General features: G+C 39.0%; 2 protein-coding genes across 2 annotated transcripts; both read left to right on the forward strand.

Moving 5' to 3' along the window:
- Positions 1-4137: 4137 nt before the first annotated feature.
- On the forward strand, positions 4138-11958 carry LOC116261202 (UTP--glucose-1-phosphate uridylyltransferase). Its single transcript, XM_031639840.2, has 21 exons — positions 4138-4445; positions 4561-4608; positions 4777-4868; positions 5423-5513; positions 5663-5723; positions 5843-5920; positions 6021-6071; positions 6153-6226; positions 7632-7704; positions 7814-7871; positions 8000-8046; positions 8123-8188; positions 9294-9326; positions 9434-9486; positions 9585-9660; positions 9768-9824; positions 9926-10009; positions 10123-10221; positions 10318-10422; positions 11542-11613; positions 11691-11958. Exons 1-21 carry the CDS (start codon positions 4369-4371, stop codon positions 11715-11717), a joined length of 1422 nt encoding a protein of 473 aa, XP_031495700.1. The 5' UTR covers positions 4138-4368; the 3' UTR covers positions 11718-11958.
- A 3125-nt stretch (positions 11959-15083) lies between these two features.
- LOC116261359 (uncharacterized) lies at positions 15084-16923 on the forward strand. Its single transcript, XM_031640083.2, has 4 exons — positions 15084-15455; positions 15602-15669; positions 16098-16169; positions 16321-16923. Exons 1-4 carry the CDS (start codon positions 15092-15094, stop codon positions 16459-16461), a joined length of 645 nt encoding a protein of 214 aa, XP_031495943.1. The 5' UTR covers positions 15084-15091; the 3' UTR covers positions 16462-16923.
- The last annotated feature ends 1984 nt before the right edge of the window (positions 16924-18907 follow it).

Here is an 18907-nt window from a genome sequence, read left to right on the forward strand (position 1 = left end):
CCATAGGAAACTAGCGCTGTGAAAAGAATTCAAACTCAACTGTGTTTCTGTAGCACATGCAAGGAAGAAAATGAACAAACTGGAGCAAGACAGAAGTACGCCAGGATTCGAACTGCCACAACTTTATGGTTGTCTAGCAGAAGAAACTCTTTAATGGAGTTCTCAGTTTTGTAGTTGCGCCGCCACTATGTGATCCTTCGCATGAAGGGCCGCTGTGAGTTTCTTGGGCGGAAAGAGAGGCGCACCTCTCAAAGAGAATTTGTCTCACACACAAACACGCGTCTTTACACACATCCATGCACACACACACACACACACGTATAGAGAGAGAGAGAGAGATACAAAGTTTGGTAAAAATCTTGTTATGTTGATGGCTGAGATAGTTAATTCTTTCCTTCCTTTTCTTTTTGAGATCTAACTACAAGAAAGAATGTTGTCTTTTCCTCCTCCTTTTTTACATTGCAAGAGTTTAATATAAAAATTACATTATGTGCCCTAAAAAATTTAAAAACATACGAATATATAAAAGGATGACATTAATGACAATGGTTAACAGTTCTTCAATGTATTATAGTGTTTAATGAATTTATCTTAATTTTTAGAGCAGATATATGGAACAGTATATTATTGTTACTATTGTCAAATGATTCTTCATGGGGGGTTTAGCACGAGGAATATTGCATAAGTGTCTACTTAATTCCCAAAATTGTAACGAAAGACCCAAGGTTGTGCTTTGTTCTTAAAAATGAAGACGGACCGGACCGACTGTCCATTGTTACGTGTCGAACCCCCCAGGAAAATGCGTTCTACTGCTGGAACGAGCGGACGCCCGATCCCGCTATCGTGTTTGTTTTCATTTTTCTAGAACAAGGTCAAACTCGCTCTAATTCAATTAACTTAATTTTCTTTTTTATTTGCTAGCCTCAGGTTTAAGACCTGACAGGGCTCGATCTGCCAGTAAATCCACAGTTTTAACAAACTAGGGACTTTCAAACCGTGGATTTCAAATCCTCAACAGACATGAAATCCATGGTTTTTAAGGGAGAGGCCCGATGTCGCGCACGGATATGTGATCTGCATAGAAAACCATGGTGAGAAGTAGTAGCACGGCTAGCGGTAACCAGCTGACGCTCTACCTCCCATGTGCATCTACTGTTGAGAGATTTAACATGACTTCTGATCAAAGGCATTGGAGAGAAAGACAGTCCTGTAGAACCGTTCATTGTAGAAACCAGGTTGAGTTTGTTTACTTTCGATTTAAAATCCACGGCGATCTGAGAACTTAGAATTTCAAATCCATGGATTTAAGATCAAACCATCCCCCAATTGATCTTAAATTCAAGCATGGATTTAAAATTCATACTACTGAAATCTTTAATCTCAAAACACACTTTTTTTATTCTGAATCGAATTTAAGATCCAAACTATCAAACACAGTCTTAGTGACAAACATTGAGAATTTTAGAGACATATACTTGAAACCCTCAGCGACTGTTGAGGGTTTCACACACGCATACCAACAACCGTAGTGGTGATGATTGGAAGAAGAAAAACATAGCGAAGGAGATCAAAAAAAAAAAAAGAAAAACAAAAAAGAAAAAGAAAAAAAGACGGTTTTAAAGATCCTCATATGTAAGATCTAATAATCTAAAAGCAACCATCTGTAGCTATCTAATAGAAAATCACACAAAGACAATCACACAAACAATCAATCGGAAAAAGGTTACTAAACAGAATGGAAAGTGAAAATTGACAGATATCGGAAAAAGTTATAAGAAAAAATCGCCAGACGTCGTTGTTGTAACTAAGAAGGTCGCAAAGGCTGGGACGTTCCTTCCCCAGAAGAGAACAAAAATGTGAAGAGGCTCGAGATCTTTCCTTTTCTGGGGACGAGAACTGTTGTGTCCATATCTGAGTGGGTGGTCAGTATGTGGATTAGTGAGTTGAGGAGATGGACGCTCTTGTTCCTAGGCTTCACGGATCTGCTGCATCCTGGCATCTCTCGCTGCAGAGACAGAAAGATCAGATGCACCAAATCCCAAGCCCTTCTTTTACAGACTTAATAAAGGCTTTTGTTCGTCTGCCGCACCAGAACAGACCATTGCTCAGTTCTCCATGCTAACTTTCAACAGTTATAAAATATATATATTTTTTAAAACAACGAATATGTGGACAACTTTTTTCTCATAATTCAAATATGTTAAATCCGTGTCTTCATATCCGATTGGCGATAGACTATACGCGGACGCGTTACGTGAATTATAACATTTTCAAAATTTAGTCTCATTAAAATTGTTAAAGTAGTTGTTCATCTTAATTCTGACCTGGAACTAGAACTGTTGAGTTGAGGGGACGAGTTGAGATATGCCAAAGCTCTCTTAAACCCGAATGGCTACTTTCAACGCTTATTCTTGCTTAAGTTTACGTAAATTAAAACCTTAGGAAAAAGTAAATTAAACTTAATTGATTATGAAGACGCCTCGATAAGCAAAGAATATAACTTCAACGCTACCACATTCTGTTGATTGCCTATGAGGTTGGCTATTACGTGAGCAAATAATTCTATTTGTTCGTGAAGGCCACATTAGAATAATAGGTTGAAGTCATAAACCGAATATTCACAGATTTTTGGTCTCCCTCGTCATGCATTGCTTTTGTCATACTGCCTCCCGATCGCTTCTTTGAATTAAAAAATGATGGTCGATTATCTGTGTGCCTTTGGGAAGAGGCCGGTTTTTGAAATTTGACTGCAAAAGCTTCATGGTGTTGTCCTTACAAGGCAAGATTGACGGGATTCAAAATCTGAGGTTTGCCTTTCGGGAGACAGTGCATTTATTAAAGTAGAATCGTGATTGAAGGGACTCGAGTCTTTTTCTATTGGCAAATGCAGGTTTAGGAAGCGGTATCGTATTAGGGACGACGACTTTGAGATCAAATTCTTGACATCTTTCCAACTTGCAGGTCCACAACTGCACCCCTTTAGATCTGTACAGAGTTCTTCTCTTGGGTTATTGCTCTACGGCATGGCTATTTATCTTAGATTTATATGATTCTAAAAAATGCATGCATAAACAAATTGTTGAAAAAATGCAAATTTTTTATTGCAAACTAAAAAAATGGTTGAAAATTACGGACAACGTATCGTGCCGGCATCTTTGCATAAACAAATTGTTGACTAGAATTTCAAAACCTAAGCGTGGTGGCTTTTTTAATGAATGCGCAATTACGTTCGTCATATTATATTAGTGATCATTCATAAGCGAGGTGAATTCAACCATGATATGAGATTCGTGAAAGGAAGAAGACGTCAAGATTGAATATTCTCTGCAACAAAAGAAAATAAAATTGCCAGTTAGAAAGATTAATATATACAACTTAAAGCCTTAATAGATGAAAATTTAATATATATGTTGGCAAAGTAGCTCATATTTTGTCCGCTCTTTGGAAAACAGTGTGTTCACGCGAAGGAGAGTTCTGAATTGTGGATGAGTTTGATAATTTTTTCTGTGAAGAACATTTGCAAATGGTAGCCTCGGATGCGGGAGTAAGTAAAAAGGCACAAGCACTATTTCTGAAAAGAGAGAACACGACGACGGGGAACTATACAATACATCACGGGCTGGAACTACTTTAAGAAATGCCTCAATATACAATTTATTCCACTCGCTAAAAATCTTGCCGTCTTTTTATCAATGGCGAAAAATTTAAAGTGTTTCTTTTCTTGTTCATGAGATCAGAGATGAGTTCCCAACATCTGGAACAGCCCCACCTGGTTCCGGCCGGCCCACAGAGCATGAGTGAAAAATGATCGACCGTGCTCCCACGTCCGACGGCTTCGTCACTTGCCCTCGACCTTTTTTGGATCCTGTTTGTTCATTTTGGAGAACGGAGTGTCCGGACCCATTTGGACCTCTTTGGTCTTGGAACAGGAGGTACATGGTACGCGAGAGAGGATGAAAGGGCGTTTTGGTAAATTCGTTCATCCGACGGTTATTACAAGCCCTATGAAGACGATAGACAGATTGTCGCCGCACACGTGGTAAGCGACTTAGACGCGGGCCCACATCATCTAGGGAGCAAAACGAAGGGACATCAAGTCGCTGCTTTCTGAACCGTTCATTACGACACGAGTCGGATATCGAGGTTGCGTCAGAGCTCCGCAAAGCGTCGGGTATTTCGCCGGAATATTCTCTCTCGTGCGGGACAGTGACGAAGTGGGAGGGGCCCAGCCTCGGAGCCCTATAAAGGGCGTTGGAATCTCTCCAACCTCATCGTTGCTGCCCTGCTGAAGCGTCTTTTCAGGATTTGCCGGTCTTTTTCCAGTTCCCGACTTTGTTGTCCGAGGAGTGATCTCCGTCAGGGGCGTTCATGGCTGCCGTTGCCGTCGAATCATCTGAGAAGCTCGCGAACCTTAAAACTGCAGTCGCGGGGCTCGGTCAGATCAGGTGAACCAGCGCTTCCCATTCCCCGGCTTCTCTGCATTTTCCAGCTTCCGGTTACGTCTCTTCCTTGTTCAGAATTGTTTTAGATCTGATTGGAACTTGTTCTTGTTTGTTTCAGCGAGAGCGAGAAGTCAGGATTCTTAAGCCTCGTTTCACGTTATCTCAGGTGAAGTCTCGTTCTCGTTTTGGTTGTCGCGGATCGGGAATTTGTTTTTCTCGGTGATGATGCTGATGCTTTTTCTGTCATAACCACATTGCTTCTTATCGGTTTATGCTTTCGATTGCCGGATAATGGATACATTTTTTGAAATGAGCGCGTGCCGGTTGTTTGCAGTGGCGAGGCACAGCAGATCGAGTGGGAGAAGATACAGACACCCACTGATGAGGTGGTTGTCCCTTATGACAGCTTAGCACCTCTTGCTGATGGTAAATCTCAATCTGGATTCTGCATTTTCCTCTTTTGTTGGTCATAGTGATGAAAAGAATATCACGCCTCCTTCTAGCTGCTAATACATTCATCTGGTAGACTCTTACTCGTACGGAGCATTACAAGGTTGCTCATGTGTTAAATATTTTGAGATGTTTGAGGTTGACCCCAAACTGTGTAGGTTTGAGGCGGCCTATTTAATGGTTGGTTTGTTTCAAATAGTTTGAGTTTAAGGTCATAACAACCAGTAAAAGATTTAATCAACTTCCATCTACAAACACCAGAGCTCTAGCTGGATGTCTGGATTTTGCCTTTTTTACTGAGGCTGACTCTGTGGTACGTTTTGGATTGGTGGTGTATAGATGACATTCGATCTGTCTTTGGGCAGAATCCGCTTAGTTGATCAACTCTTTCTTGTTTATCGCAAGACTGATTTTCCCCATCCAAGTTGCGCACCTTCAATTTCAACCTGCTGTTATAGGGGAATCTTTATTTGAAGATATTCATTATTCAAAGCTAACGATACTGGTTATTGGGAACAAACAATGTGCAGGTCCTTCAGAAACCAAGAAGCTTCTCGATAAGCTTGTCGTTCTGAAACTTAATGGAGGTCTGGGGACTACAATGGGGTGCACTGGTCCTAAGTAAGCTCCCCACGAACTTCCTTTTTTGATTGCCTATGTCTTTCCTTGCACTTATCGTCTGCACCAGGCTTTGGTGTTCAGTTCTATTGCTTTTTACGGCTTTAACAGCACCCATGTAACCACTTTTTTGAAAATTTGCACGTATGCAGGTCTGTGATTGAAGTGCGAAATGGACTAACCTTCCTTGATCTGATTGTGATGCAAATTGAGGTAATGTGTGATCTTCATGGGTCGTGGTATCCAGTTGTGCGGTGCTTGCTTTTTGTGGGCATGAATTAGCTTTTTTTTGAAATAATACTTGAATGATTTCTGCTGATTCTTTGTTGCAGTCTTTGAATAACAAGTATGGATGCAATGTGCCCCTTGTTCTGATGAATTCCTTCAATACACATGATGACACACTAAAGGTGCTTAGAATTACCATTATGATTTAGGTCATAGGTCGGAATCAATATGCTTCAGGTATATTTAGTTTTACTGGATTCAATAATTGAGTCTTCTTTGCAGATTGTGGAGAAATACACAAATGCCAACATTCAGATTCATACTTTCAATCAGGTATATCTTAAATGAAGAATTTCTCTTTATGGCATCTCCTAACTTGCAAAAATGAAACTTATTGGATGATGTTCTTTTCAGAGTCAATATCCTCGCCTTGTAGTGGAAGATTTTCTTCCATTGCCATGCAAAGGCCAAGCAGGCAAAGATGGATGGTATGGCTTCCAAAAGTTCAGCCTTTTCAGTTCTCTGCAGTGCATAAAATTTGAGTTGGTTGTGGAGGTTAAATAGAAGTATTAGACACAAATATAAAATTAAGACAATGTCATTGCAGCTATGATACTTTTCTTTCTTCCAATATATCTATCTTTATGAGGAAGTTAGAAAACATAAAAGAAAACAGCAGTTGGTTACACTTAACACCTACATGTTGCATTGGTTTTTCTTAGTAAGCCATCTAAGTGTTGAGTCAAATTTAGCTTTTCCAGCATATATAAACTTACTGGAAAGAACCAATTTGCAATGCCCCAAGAATGGTATGTGATGGAGGGTTGATCTGTTGGACTATCTTCAGTCATCCTCCACTGATCGTTTTAATTCTGGTGGGGAGCCATGTTGCTCTTTGTAAAGTCTGTCTGTATGGATATTAATTCTTCTTCGAGTATATCACTTACGGTTATTTTGTTAATGATATTTTATGTTATTTATGTCATAAAGTAAAACTGAGCTTACATTTGTGTTTGTTAATTTCCTTTCCTTTACACTCGTATATAAGCACTATATGTTTAATAAGATTTTAATTCTTATTTTGAAATTTTTAAAATCCATATTTTTGGAGTTTATTGTATATTCTTTTGGTAGTTGACCTTTTATGTGTTAAGATAATGATATAAATATATTATAGAGTATACCCACGTTTTGGAACCCTTGTCATACACACTATGTCATGCTTTTGCGGAACATTATTTTGTGTTTCATTGGGTTCCGTCTTTTCCTCCTGTTGCTAAAGTTGGTTAGACTATGCTTCATTTGGGAGTGGAAGCTTGATGCGCTGCAGCTCATATTTATGTTTTCTGTTCCTTTAAGAATGGGGAAACAGCAGCCTTGGTAAATTAAAATTCTGAAAAATAAAGGCAGAAAATCTAAAATGTTTCTATGGACTTGATGATTTCTGGCTTCAATACAAGAAGAACATCAAGATTTTGAGGCATATAAATGGTTGTCATGACTGGTCTGTTGGTTCCTTGTTGCTTGGTGTACTAGCAGTTCTCATGTGAGGGAATTAATGGTTGCCATGACTGTTCTGTGAAATAGTTCTTTATTGCTGGATGACATGCCTTTTCAATGTAGCGGAGATCTACACTTATGCATTTTTCTATTTTTTTTTCCTTTCCAAGTTGGCTTAGGGGAATTTGAGGTAACTGGTTGAGGTTGGTTTTTAGTCTGGTTCCCCTGGCATGATAGTGTATTCTTGTTTAGTTTGATCTTGTAAAATTTCCACACAATTAATTTTAAAAGTTTCACAAGCATTTGTCATGAAACTTCATGGAGGAAAAGGGATGGATGACTCTAATAGACCAGGTTCATGTTTCTGAGTTTGTTTTTGATACATAATGTCAGGTACCCTCCTGGCCATGGCGATGTTTTCCCCTCCTTGCTGAACAGCGGCAAGCTTGATGCATTTTTGGCACAGGTATGCAGAGAACTTTCACTATGTCTACACTGCCAACAGTGAGAAATGTGGGTTGCATCATTCTACAACTCTAAGGCACATTTGTTTTGTTTTCATTCTCTTGTACCAGGGCAAGGAGTATGTCTTTGTTGCCAACTCTGATAACTTGGGAGCTGTTGTTGACTTAAGTATCCTAAGCTTGCATCATAACTTGCCCACCTGTTTTCTTTTATTTGGTTATTCATCACTTTCTTTTGATCAGCTTATATGTGCATATAAAAATCAAACTCTTGTTCACCTTGACAAATTATTACAGAGATCCTCAATCATTTGGTAAAGAACCAGAATGAGTACTGCATGGAGGTATCCACTAACAAGCATCATTCATCATTTTCTGTATGACTACATGTTTATCTTAACTCATGCTTTGAAATTGTAGGTGACCCCAAAAACCCTTGCTGATGTTAAAGGTGGTACGCTTATTTCCTATGAGGGCAGGGTTCAGGTGTGCATTAGTAAACTTTCGTTTTTGCTTCCCCAGCATTCCTTTTATTTTCTTATAATTTTTTCTTTGAATACTTTTGTGCTATACCTGCACACAAGAAAAAGCCTGATCTTTGGTATCAAGAAAATCATGAAGAGTCAGGAGCGGTCACTGCAATGCAAGTTGCCATTTGTTCTGTTATTGGTAAAGGGTGCAGAAATGTTGTCAAATTAAAACTTGCATTGAAGTTGTACATTTTGTCTAGCAAATTAGGTCTGGACACAAGCATCATTGATGGACATGAAATCACAACCTTGGTCAACTAAAGTTTGCATTGTACATTTTGTCCAACAAATTCAGTTCCGAGATTATAGGCATTATACTTCTTTATGGTGATGCCAAACCTCTGGATGGGTATACATCTGAAAATTTTGATCTAAGTAGTCCATAAGATGCTACTTCAGCTTAGAATTCTCTTTTTTTTTCCCCATTTCTTGGTTGGAGGAAGAACTAGAATCCAAAGTCTTACCAAGTATTCTGCAAGATATAACAACGTAGGAATGCTCCCAACTAATCAGCAAGCAGGGACTAGGTTTCTGCTTGCCTGTATATATATATATATATATATATATATGGTATTAGTCTAGCTTTGTCCTTATGCAAGGGAATTGGGTATAGCTACGTGACTAGTTATTCTTTGTTTCGTTACACAAATATCCTGGTGCAAGTTGTTCCACAGATTCTTTCATTCAAAAGATGGTTAGCAGCTAAATGCTGGTTGTAGTCCTGTGGCAACCCATCATCTGAAAGATATGTGCATTTTGATGCTTTTTTGGAGTTTCAGAGAGGATATCTTTTTTAGGGTTACCTTCTTGTCTAATTGAAAAGTTGCATATCAACTATATACACTTGAAATTAGCAGATTACTTATTAGTTAAGGATCATTTACTTTTTTCTGCATACAGCGGATGCTGGTTTCCACTTGTATTTATTGCATATCAACTATATACACTTGAAATTAGCAGACATGTTCGTTGTATGATAGATATTTACATTTTATATGCTGTCATTTTGGCATATATGTCAATGTGCCTCATTGTTTGTATGATGATTTTCTTTGTTGCAGCTCTTGGAGATTGCTCAGGTCCCAGATGAACATGTAAGTTACTTTCTTATGGTCTAGCAAATGACTTCATTGACTTCTGATGACAAATTCTTGCATCGTATATTGCGAAGATACTGACAAAGTGGCTATCCTTGGTTCAGGTCAACGAATTTAAGTCCATAACAAAGTTCAAAATCTTCAATACCAATAACCTGTATGTGATTCTTATTATAGATGTAATTTGTTTGCATCTCAAATCTGATTATTTTCTTTCTTTTTAAGTGTTGATTTTTATTTTTTATGTTTTTGAAGATGGGTGAATCTGAAGGCAATTAAGCGACTTGTTGAAGCTGATGCACTTAAAATGGAAATCATTCCAAACCCTAAGGTCGGTGCCCATGTAGTTTTGGTACCTGCTACGGTCCAAAATTTTCTAGAACAGTTTTGTTCTATGCAACATTAGGGCTTGAAGTGTTTCTTGGTATGTTTCTGCAGGAGGTAGATGGAGTTAAAGTACTTCAGTTAGAAACAGCAGCTGGAGCAGCGATACGGGTATACACTTTATGAATAAACTGTCTATTTTTTTTAAACTGCAGGGGCCTCTCTCTACCTTTTTGGACTCTAAAACATATCTCTTTTATTTTGAACAAAAGTTCTTTGATCGTGCAATTGGTGTCAATGTTCCAAGATCTCGGTTCCTTCCAGTGAAGGCAACATCAGATTTGCTACTTGTCCAGGTTATCCATGAATCTCTTTGAAGCTCCAAAACAATCTTCCTCCACTTCTTCCCCCCTTCCCCTCCTCTGTTTTTTTTCCTATGTAGTTATTCACGCGCTTCACTTTCTTGTAGTCGGATCTTTATACTGTGGTTGATGGCTTTGTGACTCGAAATGAGGCAAGAACAAATCCAGCAAATCCAACAATTGAGCTAGGGCCAGAATTTAAGAAGGTAATTATTTTAGATTTTATGCCTTAACTGCATGCTGAACTTTTCCGTTTCTTTTTTCTGTTTCTGTCTAATATTCCGTTGTACTTTCTACTTCAGGTTGGGAACTTTTTGAAAAGATTCAAGACCATTCCTAGCATCATTGAGCTTGATAGTTTAAAGGTGTCTGGTGATGTATGGTTTGGTGCTAACGTGGTAGTCAAGGTACTTTTTCCTCAAATGACAGATGTTAGCTTTCCTGCGGTTAATATGCAATATCATATTCTTTTCCAGTCCATGAAAGTTCGTTATGGAACATGTATTTTGCATCCTTGAATAGTACCATTAATTACTTTGCACAGGAATGTTGAACGATTAATCAGAGAGCAGAAATTATGGAAATTTTAGATACTAAACAGGACTCAGAGAAGTATCTGGAGCCCTGAAGCAACTGAGGATGTCCAGATATGATTTAAGTTAAATTTTATGATACTTAACTGAGCTAAAACATTTCTGCCCATCAACCATAAACAAGTTTCCTCTTTGACCAAACAACTAGAATGCAACTTAGGACATGGTTGATCAAGTGTCTTACTTGATATTGATCAACCCTGGATACATTAAAAATGTGAAGCTGCAGCTCTCTGTCTGTTTTAAGGTGGAATCAGTGTGTTCTATGTATTGGAATTCTTGTCCCATAACTGCTGAAATGACAACATTTGAACACAACTTATAATTGTCCTTGGAGTAATTGGTAAATACTAGACAATTTGGGTAAGGGACAAAAACCAGAAATCTTAAATTTGTGTTAAAAAACGTTTTACAACAAAATGTGAACTTTTTAATATGTTTACAAACACTAATTTAATCTAAATCACGTTGTAATTCGAGTTATTCTTGTAAAAAAATTGATCTTTCGAGTATCAAGATTTTCATGTTATATGAGCTGTTCATTTTCTATTATTAAAAAAAAAAACACTATTAACGTAAACAAATGACTTGACTTAATATATGTTTCTGATCAAATGTCTTTTAAGATCATATCTATAAGATTAGATTTAAAAAAAAATATTTTAATAATTAATTTTAATGGGTCTGGGTTTTGTCTCTTACCCAAGTGGTCTGGTATTTACCAACTTCCTTTGTTCTTGTGAACTTTGAGAATGACCTGTAAGTTGGTCACCATCAGTTGCTGCCATTGGAGCTTCAGTGAGTGGCATGATACCACCGGCCCAATAGGACAACATTGACATCCAATCATGCTATTCTAGTAGGGACAGCCTTTCTTTCTCCTATTGGCAATTGAGAATGTCAAGTCTGACTATTTTCTTGTGAACCGTGCAGGGAAATGTGAGCATCATTGCTGAAGGTGGGGAGAAACTGGAAATCCCTGATGGAGTGGTCATTGCCGACAAGGTAAGTGCACGTTTAGCATCAGCAGCTGAAAAGAACGTAAACTAAAGCTCCAATTTAAATACACACACCTCTTGCAGGTCGTCAAGAGTCACGCTGACATCTGAAGAGCTTACGATGAGCAACTTTCTTCACTCCAGTCACATGCCTGCTATTCCTCGTCACCCATGTAGAGTCCTGTCGTTTGCGATTTGCCATTCCATCTTTCTGGAGGCTGATGATCTCCCTTTAGCCTTGATCTATGTCTACGGACTTGTTATGATATAAGTAGACCGAGCCATATGAAATTTTGTTCAATAAAATTTTGACCTTAATGTCATTATTTAGTCTTGATGGGGTTTGCCTTTACCTGAGATCCGTTCTTCTGTTCACCGTTTGGAAGTCGAATGTGTTTTTTCGCACTGCAGTCCTTGTCGTTAGAAGTATTCTAAGCAATGGCTCCAAAGGTTTGTACTTTTGAGACTGATTTTTTGATATTTGTTGCTCTCCAGTCCCTGATTTTTTTTTTCTAATCTCATTGTTCTTTCATTTTTCTTCACAATCATCCTCTCCTTTTACTATAGAAAAAACACTCAATTTTTTGTTCTATATATAATGCCCCAAGTGGATTAACAATTAATGCCGTTTACATGTTATCCAAGATTAATTCCTTAATTCCTCTTGAGCTCGACACCGCGGCCTTAGCCTCTCTGCTTGTGAACCCTGCTGCCATGCTTCGGTTTCTACAACACCATTTGTGCAGCCGTTGTGATTATCAAACTAAAAGATAGCAGTCGGCGTAAGCTATCAAACAGGCGCTGGTGAGGAAATTAAACCGACCGGATTCTTTCCTGAGGATTTCTTCCCTTGAGTGTGCATTCTGGAACATGAGAATGAGGTTCGTAGCTGAATGAACTTTGTTAAGAAGCCGAATCTAATGAGATCGATTTATATCCTGGACTTATTTATGCATGGAAGGATACCTCACTGTCAATTAATACAAGCATACGGTTCTTCCCATATACATGAGCATACAACGTAACGAATTACTTATAACATATTATAATTGCTCGAACGAATCAACCACTCAAAGTCAAAGACAAAAAAAAAAAAAAAAGAGGAAACAGCATGTCTGAACGGCACAAAGGACAAGTATGGCAGCAACTACATTTTAACAGTTGATTAGAAGATAAAAAAGCTTGTTAACAACTGCAGAAATGATGATTAAAAAGCTGCTTAGAAGGCAAGAATATTTGCGTGTCTGCACGTTACTGAGCTCACCCAGATTACGCGGTTTGTTTGATTCGCGAGTAGCATAATGAGCTGCTATAAACCCAATTTTGGTCAGGCGCTCTACCGGCCATCAGATGGGGCCATTTAGATATGTGGTCTTGAGTTGGTCCGGATGCATGCATATATAAAACAATTTGTCGTGTTCATGCTTTAAATATCCAGTCCTGACCGGGTCATGGTCCACTGGAATCTCTAAAATAAATGGCGCCCGCAGAATCATCTCTCTCTCCTTGAAAAAAAAAGAAAAAAGAAAAGCCTCCTCATTACAGATCCAATGTTCAGTGTCTTCCTTCGGGATATAGACTGAAGGATCATTCACGTGCTGAGATGTTTGGCCACAGCAAGCTTTGTTTAATGGGGCATTGCAATTGTTGAAGATCCATGACCTTGTCTTTGGATACTGATTTCCTCTTAGAATTTCAGGATATTTAAATTGATTATTATATGACTTTTAAGGCAGGTGTCGACTGGTTTTAACTAAACAAGAAAATGAACGATGGTGATGTTCGAAGTCGGCCAATTGCGAGTTCAAGTGTCTTTGTCTCTCGAGTCGCCTTTCTCACATTGGGACCATTCGGTCTCATTCCTAGAGCTCCTGTAAATCGCATAAATCCCTCTCGTCGTCAACTGATCGGTAGATATACGTCGCCTCGCTCGTCGTAGCAATTCTGCAGACAAAAAGAAAATGTGAAGGAAAAAGAAAAATAAAAAGATGTTTAAAATACTCATTATTTAATAAAAAACTTCAAAAACATTCTGGATTTACATGTTACAAGTTTGGCATTTTTGAGAGTAAGGTTTTGCAAAAAAATAAAGCAAAATTGCCTGACTATGAAAATTGTTGCCATGAAGACCTTTTTGATAGAAGTTTAAGATAGTGATCCTGACCTCATGACATAAGAATAACATTTAAAACTCGACTTTTGTTATCTCATCCCGCATTGTCTGCACCCAAATACCGAGCATGAAAATACAAAAAATATTAGGAAAAATGTAACATTTTGACATGGTCAACCTATCAACTAGCTATGGTTTGCGAATTGTCTTTATGAAGAGAAGCCCTAAAAATGGGTTGACCATGGACTACAAATGGGTCTTTATCAACTAGCTAGGATGTGTGTGTGTGTGTGAAAATGGACAGGTGCAGACCCTCATATGCTATGCTTGATGAGAATTTTCTGAACCGTGGACTTTAATGAGATCAAACAATGAATATTAAGTTGAGAAAATGAAAACCCAGTTGTATTTTCAGGAGACGAGAATACCCATCAACGAGGTAAGAAATCAGTTTATTTAATCAAGACATTATTTCTTTTGTGAAGTATTTCAGTTTCTTAAAAATGCAATTGGATTTTCACTTTTTTAAAATCAGTATCCACCGTCTTATCTCCCCAAAATTCATGGTACAAAAAACTCCATCAAATCTAGTTGGGCATGCAAAAGGGTATATTAGCTAACCCACAGGATGTAGGATATTTCTAGACCATGACTAAAAAATTAATATTGACCACTATAAAACAATGATTATAGGAATATTAACAATGGTTTATGATGTACCGTTGTTCTATCGTGCTTTCCATGATAGTTTTATAATTTTTTAAGCATCCAGCAACATCTGACATATGAGAATTCTAATATATATATATATATATTGTCAACTAAAATTTGTTTGTTAGGAATAAACAACATAAATATTTATCCAACAAGAAGCAGAGAATTACTTGAACGATATACAGAAGTCTCCAGGTAACATGTAGACTTGATAAATGCATGACTATGATAGGTCATGAACGATGGTTAAGTTATTCGGTTTAAACGAGGGAAATATATGGACAGAATATTAGGATTTGTCAATCACTTATTAACTTAAGATGATTTTGAACCGAACTTCAAGAATTCACCTTACTTTAAAATCTCACTCAATTAATTCGTGCAACTTAAATTGGTTACTCTCTCTCTCTCTCGTTTCTCTGTGTGTGTTTGCCAGTGGACCAATTCAACGAAATGCTTTGCTCCTTCCGATTTCATTCCCTGACCCACACAACACGCACTGATTAATTAGCTCTCTCTATCAGTGTGTCTGTGTGGACCAGTGGACAGAGTCAAAGCTCAAGCACTTAATCTAATGGCGATCCTTCTCCTATAAATTGAGCGAGTCAGGAGTGCCTTCTGATCATCCCAAGGAAGGGAGAGAGGTCTAACCGAAACGATGGCAAGCGCATACGAGTGGATGGCTCCCCCCGTTGTTCGACACCCTGCCTACCCATGCAAACCCCTCTCCCTCGTTCAAAGGCCGCCAACCCATGCTTCTGACCTCTGCAATGCCTGCAGCTTTCCGATCAGTGGCTTCCGTTACAACTGCGGCTCTTACAACCTCCACCCTTACTGTGCAGGCATTTCCCCCCATCTCTACATTCAACATCCTCACCTCCCTGGCCCCCCTCACCTCGCCACCCTCATGTTCTTCCCTCCCTATCTGAGTGGGAAATTCACCTGCGACATCTGCAGAAAACTGGGTGGCTCTCACTGGCTCTACCGTTGCACGGTCTGCAACAACTTCGACGCTCATCTAGGTACTCTCACCTTTTCCTGATCGACGTCCACCCACTTGTCTAATTTCAGAAGCAAATTGTTGAGCTAAGAGTTCCGAATTTGTTTTCGGCCCGCTGGATCTGCTTGATGTTAACTTTTTATTTTCTGTCCTTTGATACATTAAAAGGTTGTGCGATGAATGCGGCGCAGCTTCAATTTCAAGTTCACCCTCAATATTACCTGCCAACGACTCCTGTAAGTTCTTTTTTCCCTTCAGGAAGAAGGGAACGTTCTTTCCTCTCTCTCTCTCTCGGTCACCGTTTGCCATAGACACGTATACACCACGGGCATCGAGCTTCTTTGGACATTGTTCGATGCATACGTCGTCTATACCTAAATAGTCTAGCCCCTGAATTTATATTCTAATCGGTTGTTTGGCAGTAAGGATATATGTAGACATTGTTTCATGAGTCTCATGAATTTTTTTGAGGACAAATTGAAAAAGGTTCATGAAACACTAAAACACACTAGATTCATGGGACACGGAACAAAATATCCTCGCAGCCAAATTACCCCTACGTTAATACAGGTGGTCATCAAAGACATGCCAGCCGAACCGTATTTTGCTTTCAATTTCAATGTCTCGCTTTCGATTTTATAACCATCTCATTGCTGTCTGCCAGGTCTATCAACCTTATAATAGTGGCGGTGGTGGTAGTACCGCATACGCCTCAACTCCTTCATCCGATCCCTGGGTATGCATGCTTCAGATCTTGCATTTCTTTTCTACTCTCTCGTTCTGTTATGGTCGAATTTCGATTACAGCAAAAGGAACTACATGAATCTTATAGCTTCTGAATTTCATCTATATGTAACGCTGACCCATCGATTTAACGTGCATTGCAGAAAAAATTCGGGAAGTGTATGTGGGCCGTCGTGCGGCTGGCAGATTTAGCCCTTGGTACTGGTGGTTTGATTGACCTTGGTTCCTCCCTCTTTGATAACATGGATTTGCTGTCGGGTGCCGGGAGTCTCCTGAGTTTCTGAACGGCACATGGAATATGCAGCACTCCACATGGAATACGTTCCACTGTGTTCTCCTCTCAACAGTCGTTGAGAGTTGGTGATATTTTAGCACATTGACTTCATTTAATCAATCTCTCTCTCTCTGTATGCCAATGGACCAAGTCAAGAAGCTCTCTCTTCCTCGCTCTCCCTCCTTCAAGATGCCATGAAATGCATTTAGTACTGCTTTCAGCATTCTCATTCGGTCGCCCACAGCAGTCATTAGCTCTAATCTCTGTCTCTCTTTATATCTCAACCCGCGGACCAAGTCAACCAATAAGCTAACCCGATCATCCCAACAACAGAGAAAGGACTCAGATTCACACATCGAAATTCACGGTAAAATCCAGGGCAATCAAACAGGTCGTCCCGATTCGCCTCGATGAAGGCATGTAAACTATTATTCGAGCACAGGAGTGCTCCGAAGGATGTTAGACGTTTCTTCCCTGCGTGCTAAGGGTTGTACATAGAATGGCTCACTCTTCATGACAAACAGTCAATTCAATCTAGAAAGGTGGATTCCATCCCCTGAGCAGAAGTGTATTGTGCCTGCGAACAAGAAACAGGATATGAGACATCTATTTTGAAACGGGTGTATTATTTGCATTAACATGAAAGTTTCCTACAATCTAGTGTCCCAGAAAACAAGTTTTATTCAAAAAAAAAAATGTTAAAAACAAGTATGCCTAAAAATGGGGAGAAGACACATTTTTTTTTATTTCCAAAACGAAAAAATGAGAAAAAAAAAGTCTTGTTCACTTGCACCCTTAATCCCAAGAACAACATTAATCCTCAATACCACGAGGATAGCATACACGCTGATAGCCCGGGTTTCGGTCGAGGCCCGGCCCAGCTCGACCTGTTTAAAAATAAAAAACAATTTTTTTAGTTATAAAATAATTTTTAAAGATAAAATATATTGATTAATAATAAATATATATTATTAAAACAAAAAAAATTAAAAAAAATATTTTTAAACTTAAATGAGCCGAACCGGACCGGGCCGGCCTATGGAGCCCGGGCCCGGCTAGAGCCCCGAAAATCTTGGCTCAGGTCCAGCGGCGGCCCGGCCTGACGCCCACCCTTAACTATAACACACCACTCAACCCGTTGGGTTGTGCTAACATCACTACATTGCTTGAACTGTTAGAAAGTCTAAGTTACAATGTCTTCCAACGAGATAGAGACTGAAGGATCATCCAGATTTATGGGGCGATGCAATTGTTGAAGATCAATTATCTTTTTGACTGTCAAGGCAGGTGCCGAATGATTTTAAGCAAATAAGAAAATGAACGATGGTGATTTTGAAAGTCTGGCAATTGCGAGTTCAAGTGTCTTGACTTCGGATGTTGATGTTTCTGAGAATATTTAAAAATGTATAACAATGCAGGTGCCAAGTTATCTTAATAAATAAGAAATGAATGACGGTGTATCCAATGAATAGCCATATTAAAAACTTTTCATATGGTTCATTTTATTTCTTTGAAATGTCAAGCGATCGAGGAACTTCCGGCCACCTTTGGTGGCGGTGGCAGCCACGGACGCAGTAGTGCTGCTGAAGTTGCTTCGACCGAAATCATTAATTAGGAAAATTTCATTTGAAACACTACTTAAATTTATTTTTTGTCATACTCCCAGACTAATTTGCTTCGCATTTTTCTTTACAGGAGCCGGATTCTTATGATAATTGCTGAACAAGGGCTTCAAACTAAACCGTCCGTACATCATTGATTGATCTTTTAATCCTGAGACACAACACATGGTGAATGTAATCACTTACCAAACAACAGTTTCCAAGAAAACGACTCTCATAAAAAAAAGTTACCAGGTCGTCCAAATTAGTGGACTTACATTGTTGTCGTCCAAACGAAAAAGTTCGAAAAATTTTAAAAAGTAATTAATTGGGCGCCTTTAACTTTTGAATGCGGTTCTCAAACAGCAGCTTCGCGGACGGAAAAATGTTTTGGAAAATGGCAGTGTGCCTCTTTTTCCAGCATCTCTCAAGTTACTTCGGCCATGGGTGTCGTTCCTAGAACTCCAATAAATCGCATAAATGCCTCTTGTCCTGATAGCTATATATGGTTTTGATATTCTGAGTTGTAGCTCTCCACGACAGGCGGTGTCTGCCGGTATCTGTTCTATTCTGCAAAATGGCTGACTGCAATTTCTCCGATAGAGGCTCCCTCCCACTTTACTGAATATGCATAGATAGAAGATACCTACAGTCTGCAGCCACGAGATCATATTCATGAGAACGTTCATCCGCCGAAGAGGAGACAGCGCACAGTCGCCGACAGACGATGAGGGGGAAGCAGGGTACTTTTGATATTTTGGAAAAGTCTACGTTTTCCATCCACGAAGCGGCACTTTGATAATTTCATAGAAAGTCGAGCTTTTTTTTTAGTCTAAAATTGGAATTTTATGATAG

This window comes from Nymphaea colorata, chromosome 9 (genome assembly GCF_008831285.2).
Source record: "Nymphaea colorata isolate Beijing-Zhang1983 chromosome 9, ASM883128v2, whole genome shotgun sequence".
Classification (NCBI taxonomy): domain Eukaryota; kingdom Viridiplantae; phylum Streptophyta; class Magnoliopsida; order Nymphaeales; family Nymphaeaceae; genus Nymphaea; species Nymphaea colorata.